The sequence below is a fragment of the Xiphophorus hellerii genome, chromosome 14 (genome assembly GCF_003331165.1).
Source record: "Xiphophorus hellerii strain 12219 chromosome 14, Xiphophorus_hellerii-4.1, whole genome shotgun sequence".
Taxonomy (NCBI): domain Eukaryota; kingdom Metazoa; phylum Chordata; class Actinopteri; order Cyprinodontiformes; family Poeciliidae; genus Xiphophorus; species Xiphophorus hellerii.
Genome location: NC_045685.1, coordinates 19,897,789 through 19,904,199, shown reverse-complemented (window position 1 = coordinate 19,904,199; position 6,411 = coordinate 19,897,789). Strand labels below are relative to the sequence as shown.

At 40.0% G+C, this 6,411-nt stretch overlaps 1 protein-coding gene across 1 annotated transcript in view; it reads left to right on the top strand.

Annotated features, from left to right (window-relative positions):
- Positions 1–6,411, top strand: part of LOC116733219 (protein O-GlcNAcase) — a 13,288-nt gene that overhangs the window by 3,337 nt on the left and 3,540 nt on the right. Inside the window, exons 3-11 of the mRNA XM_032583999.1 lie at positions 1,151–1,238; positions 1,372–1,838; positions 1,921–2,095; positions 2,975–3,031; positions 3,491–3,576; positions 3,704–3,808; positions 4,314–4,405; positions 4,789–4,978; positions 5,958–6,117. Of these exons, the coding sequence (XP_032439890.1) occupies positions 1,151–1,238; positions 1,372–1,838; positions 1,921–2,095; positions 2,975–3,031; positions 3,491–3,576; positions 3,704–3,808; positions 4,314–4,405; positions 4,789–4,978; positions 5,958–6,117 (1,420 nt within the window). The remainder of the gene's footprint in view (positions 1–1,150; positions 1,239–1,371; positions 1,839–1,920; positions 2,096–2,974; positions 3,032–3,490; positions 3,577–3,703; positions 3,809–4,313; positions 4,406–4,788; positions 4,979–5,957; positions 6,118–6,411) is intronic.

The window sequence follows — 6,411 nt, the reverse complement described above, 5'->3', positions numbered from 1 at the left end:
ACTTCTTGTGGAAATGTCTAATTGTCTAATCGTCTAATATTTCTGGGGTCATTTTGACCACCAGGCACAAATAAGGCCCCAATGACATGGGCATGATTTTAGGTGTAACTGCAAAAGATTTTTGCATTTAGACTGTGTATCCACATGCATTCTGCATCCTGAGAAACCAGGAATGATTATTTTTGAAACCAAATTCCAGAATTTTATAATGGCCACGCAAACCGAGTCTTTTTTTTAAACAATGACATCGTACCACTCTCTTTCTCTATCTATATTTGAGTTTTTATCCTCTTCGACTGCATTGCAATGTGGAAACGAATATAAGGTTTCGAGATATGAGTAAGTCTATTTAGTATAATTTATTATTCGAAATCCTACTGCAAATGTAAAGTTTTATTACACAATTTAAATTGACAATATAAAAGCCAGGAAGGAAGAGAGGGAACAGCAGGAGTCATAAAAAACGAAGGCAGCTGAGAAGCACTGAAGTGTGTGAAGTTCTGCTCTCTGTGGGGTGTGTGGAGGCGGTGCAGGGTAGCTGTGCAGCATGATAATGAGAAAAAATGAGGAGAGAGTAAGGTCCCTTTGTGTGGAGAAAATGAGGTGGATTCTGGTGCAAGCAATTCCTCTAAAATGTATAAAAATGATAAACACCTTGAGTCATAATACTAAATGGAAAGGAAATTCTTAGTGAAGGTTTGCTGATAATCTACAGCTGGAAGTTTCAGAGTTTGGCTGCTTCCAGGCACAATGTGGTCCATAAATTAAGGTGATTATGCACACAATGTTAAAGCAAGCTCAAGTTAGCTTTGTTTATTCAGTAAATAGCATACATTTGTAACTCAATGTGTTAAAGAATGTGACATTAAGATTATTAAAAACAACAAATTATAAACAGAAGAATAAAACATTTATGTAGAGATTAAAAAAAATACACTAGTGACATTAGGTATTAATTTAAGAGCTTAATGAAAGCTTCTGTGTAAAAATACAACAGGGGACCAATAAATGGTCCTTCTGGAACTTCATCAGCAACATTACTTTTACCTGATTCCGAATTATTATTAGAAACAGAATAAAACTGATCATCACAGTTTGATTAAAGTACCTTTTTTCAGTTTATTTAAGGAAAGTTATATTTTATATTTCAGACGATGAGTGTGAATACTGTCCAGAGAGAGCTTTAACTGCTGCACTTCATGACTGGATGGAAGAACTTAATCAGCCTCTGCAAGCAGGTAAAGATTATATAAACCAAAGCACCTGCTGATGCTTATGCACCACTGTAATAATAATTATATTAAATAAGTCACATTTTACCAAATCTGAACTCTGAAAGTTCTCACACTGTAGTTTGAACCAATATCTCAGGTCGGCAGAACACAAGAGCAGAACATCGGGCCTCTGTCTCATCGTCGCGTACCAAAACTTCTGACAGGTCCGACTGTCCCGCCACCTTCAGAGCCACACATCCTGTGGCCAAACTCCCAGTCTTCCCACTTAATTCCAGCTCTCCACCCTCATCCCCTCCTATGGGTAAAGCGGAGAGAGAGGGGCGAGAAGGGGAAACAAAGAGGTCACACCAATCCAGTCAGCAACTTCCAGGATCGAGGTCGGGAGCGCCTGCGGGTGGAGGCCGGGCACAGCAGGCGCCGGGTCGCGGGCTCTGTGGCGGGAAGGGCTTACTGAGCGAGGCCCAGGTGCGGCTGCTCGTTGGTCTCCACTATCTCCCCCATGAACACGGCCCTTCGGCGCAGAAGCTGCTGCAGGACCTAACCTGGCTAAAATCAAACTGCCACCTGGTCGGTGCAAACAGCAAGAAGACGCAGCCTCAGAAGGTTTTTCTTTCTTTCGTCAAAAATGATTTCCGACATGGAGGTCATCGCAGTTAAATATCTGAATGCTTGCTTTTGCCCTCAGGTTGATGAGTGGCGTGGGCGGGCCTCCAGATTCCTGTCTCTGTGCGAAGACATAGCTCAGCTCCACTGCAGCGTAGTGGGCGGGGCTAACAGGGCTGTGCTCTATGACCTTTACCCTTATGTGTGGGACCTGAGGAACACAGCTCTGGTGGCAAAAGCCTTCATATGCTGGCTGGGTGAGTTCACATGGAGGGATATAAATACAAGCTTAGAACAGGAGAGGAAAGAAAAGAATAATGAGTTTCATCTTACAATGGAGAAATTAGAAATAATAATAAAATAATAATAATAATAATAATAAAACTAATAGAATATTGTGTGTAGTTACTACCATCATTCAATCATTAAGCCTCAAACTACATTCCTTGATGTTTTTTTTTAAATTTTTTATTCTTACACCAAATTTATCTCTATTCAATAAAAATATGCTATATAATATTCTTTGTATATAAAACCATTGATCATTATGAGTTTATTTAACTTAACATATATTTGTTAGTAAGTTGTTTCAGATTGAAAAATGAAAGTTTCTCTTCTGTTATACTATTTCAGTAGTTATTTTAGTAATTCATGTATTATAGCACAGGTTGAACTGTCACTGCTTCTCGTCTCGTCGTCGTTCTGCACCGTTAGCTCTGCTCTCACTCTGATATGCAGGACTGATCTGCTAAATAAACAAATAAAGGCACAATTAAAATAAACAAACTCTGACACACTTTTCATTTTATAGATTTTGTGCTATGTTTATTCTGTATTAATTATGCATTTAATCATTTTTTAATTACTGTATTTTAAATTCCCCCCAAACTTTAGGCTCATCTTTGTCCCTCTATAGCTATGTGAATGTTTACAGTAATTACTTTAAAACACTATGAAATGTCATTGAGCGGTTACCACATAGTACCAGATTACTATGCCTGTAGTGCTTGTTTGTAAAGCCTTTGTGCAGTTTGCATTTTACAAGCTAAAACACCTGCTGTACACTGACAGCGTTCTTTCGCTCCACGCAGAGCTGTCGTCATACTTGAATGACATTTTCTTTTTGTTTCCCTCAGATGGGCGAGTGCTGAATGACGGCTCAAACCTCGCCTCCTGGAGGAACTGTTTTCACTGTGAGTAGGCATAAATGTTTCTCTCTCACTGTGCAGCTGGTGCAAGTTAAACAGTCAGCTGTCATTCTTCCAGAAAACACTGATGGATATGTGCAGATTATGGCTCACTGAGAACCAATACGTCACGTTTGCTTTAAAAGTTTAGGAAACATAAATGATATTCCCATTTGGGTGGTTTGAGAAGCAACTGTTGGAGAAGAAATGTGAAACACTTAGGACAGGAAAGGATAAGCCAGTAAATTCAATTCCAGATCAAATCAAGTCAAAGTTACTCCAAAGTAACGTCAAATAATAAAGTCATTCAAAAGATGACACTCACTGATGCTAAAACAAGCTGTAAAATCATCAAGTTTATTTACGTTTTCCTATGACTGCAGCACTTACTGATAAACCTTTATGTATTTCAGAGCCCTGACCGGTTCTGTTGAATGAGGAACGTTTTTCTCTGGTTTTTTCCAGGGTGTGGGAAATCCACAGGAGCAGAGCTGCTGGGAGTGGACTCAGAGCCATGGGTGTTCAAAGGGGGGGTGTCTGGGGAGGTGCAGGTAGCTTTATTGATTTTGTCTACTGTCTTATTCTACCTCTTATTTCTTAGTCATTCATCATTCATCTTTTTCAAGTTCAGTCCTAAACCCTTCCAACTGTTGTGTGTGTTTGCCGTTGTGTGAACAGATGCTCCTCCCAGTAGGCAGCAGCAGTGAACTTTTCACTCATCCCCCTCCTCTCTTTCCTACCTCTCGTCTCTACAACATCAGGCCCTATCACAGCAAAGACAAGGTAGGAGATGAGTTATTGTTTGCAGACTCAATTAATGTAATAAATATGTTTTCAAAACTTAACTTTGGTTCTGCAACTTTTAGAAGTGTCCCTGGTCCAGAACACCTGATTAAAATGACTTACACACTTCCTGAGTTCGCAGTCATGTTCTGCTCATGACCTGTTTTTTTTTTAACTCAGGTGTGTTGAAGCAGAGATGCATCTGAAAGTTGCAGGACACTGGCAGGTGAAATGTCTTACCCAAAGACACAATGACTGAAACAAACAAAGTGATTTGTAAAGATAATTAGTGCAAACAAGAGTAATAGGCTTAAAACTGAGGAAAATTTAACACATTACAAAGTTATTTGCAGACTTCTCAACTTATTTCTACTTTGTTGGAAATACGCAAAGAAAAGCATGTGAATAGACTTGCATACTCGAGCTCTTCCAGTGCTCTTTGAAATATTAACCAGGTTGCAAAGAAAAGCATTGTAATTACATTTTGAGGGATATGTGCCCGTAGGTGGAGCTGTACCGAATGGTCCGCCAGCTTCACCTGAGGACTCAGGGCAGCCAGGAGTCCACCATGGCTCATCCAGATGTCATTGGAGACAGGTTTGACAGCCTGTTATGAATCTGAAAATTTAAGATCCCCCTTTTTTAGTTTGCTTTCTTTACTTGTTTACCATATGCTTTAAGTACACAGATTTTCTGTGTTGTGCATTCAGATTGTATTCTGCATATCTTGGTTGTAACTAGTGGTGATGTATATACGCTGCAGTTGTCTTTTTGCCCATTCCCCTCTGATCTCTAGACAATAACAAAGCATTTTCATCTACAAAACCCAAGCCTGCTGGATATTTTCTCTCTTTTTTTGGACCAACAACCATTCCACATTTAAAGCCTCTTAAATTTCTTGGACTGAACTGGTGTGCAGCATAAAGAGAATTAATGCATTTTTATAAATAATTATAAATAATTTTTATCTCACCTCCTAGATGTCTTGGCCCATGTCTGGCGCTGAGCCCTGAGTACAGCTTCATCCTGGAAGATGAGCTCGGTATCTGTGGCTGCGTGCTGGGCATCCTAGACGTCCGCTCCTTCGCGAAGCGATGCCAGGCCAGCTGGATTCCTGCCATGAGAGATAAATACCCACCCAAAGGGAGCAGCACACACTCAAACACACAGGTGAATATGTTAAAACTGGGCAGAGGAGCTGCTTGTGTGTTTCATTTGAACAAACGGAACACATAACATGCAGAATCATGCACACAAATGTTTAGTTATTGGTACCTGCTGTTGCACCATCTGGACCCATCCTGTCAAAGATTAATTACTCACTAAGAAGACGCACAAAAACATATTTCAGTTTTTGGCATTTGGGATGCCTCATGTTAGCATGTTCAAGCATAAGCTGGCCATGCTGCTCACACTGAGCAGCAGTATGCAAGTTTTAGCAGAGCAGAACATTCATGTGTCATTATGGTAAAGCACCTTTTATTTAGGTATATTTGTTAAAAGTTGTTGCGTAACACAAAGTTACCACAGCAGAGAACAAACAACCTCTGGCAACAAATCCATCCACGACTCTGGTGAGCAACAGACACAGTCAGACCGAATCTGTGGTTGATTATTTTTTTTCTGCTTAATGAGTAATGCTGCATGTCAACAGTCAAACTTTTGGACGGCTGCCATTTTTACAGCTTACTCATGTTTGAAGACAGGACAAGTTTTCTGTCTGCCTAATGATTTATTGTTATGTGGCAGAAGGAGTTGAAAAGGTTTTTATAACCTGTTTCACTGCATTCCAGTAAAGGTTAGCAGTAACTCCTTTCAAACTGTTTTTACTTCCCCGTGTTTGGGTTCTGTGCTGCATGTGAACAGAACCAGAAAAAGGTGGGAAAAATTCTACACTGGATGAATTTCAAAGTGAAGTGTTTCATAGATTTGTAAAGCAGAAAGTCAATGATCAAATGAAATTCAACTACAAGAGATTTTTTATTTTAATCTCAGATATTCTGATAAGAAAGTCAAAATTCTGAAGAGAAAATTAAGATATTTTTTTTTCCAGTGGTCCTCATCTTCTTCCACAGATGTTGTGACAGTTCAACATTTTTCCATCATCCAGAATAAAAGATAATCTGTGTGTCTGCTGTCCTCTGTGCAGGACTTGGTAAAATTGATGGAGGAGGACCAGGGTGAGTACCCGGACTCGCTCCTCTACCACTTCCCCTCTCAGCTGCGACTGGACGCGCTGCCCGAGCTGGTGGACGTCAGCGTCGGCCGAACCCTGCTCACCGCCCTTCTCACTGCGCTCAAGGCCAACGGTAAGATAACAGTCACATCCGGTTCCTCTCTGATGTTTGGTAAACCGCAAAACTGCAAACCTCTTTAGATCTATTCACTTCTTTTAAAACTTTAAGTAACAGCGCATTGCAAAAGCATTCATATAAGTCAAACTTATCGACAAATACAGACTATAATGTATTTTGCTGTGGCTTAATTAAATAGACCAAAGCAAAAAATAGCATAATTGTGAACTGTGGTGTGAATTTTTGTTCAATCCACTCGAGTCAAGATGCTTTGTAGAGCCACCAACAAATTCAGATGCATTTCCATGC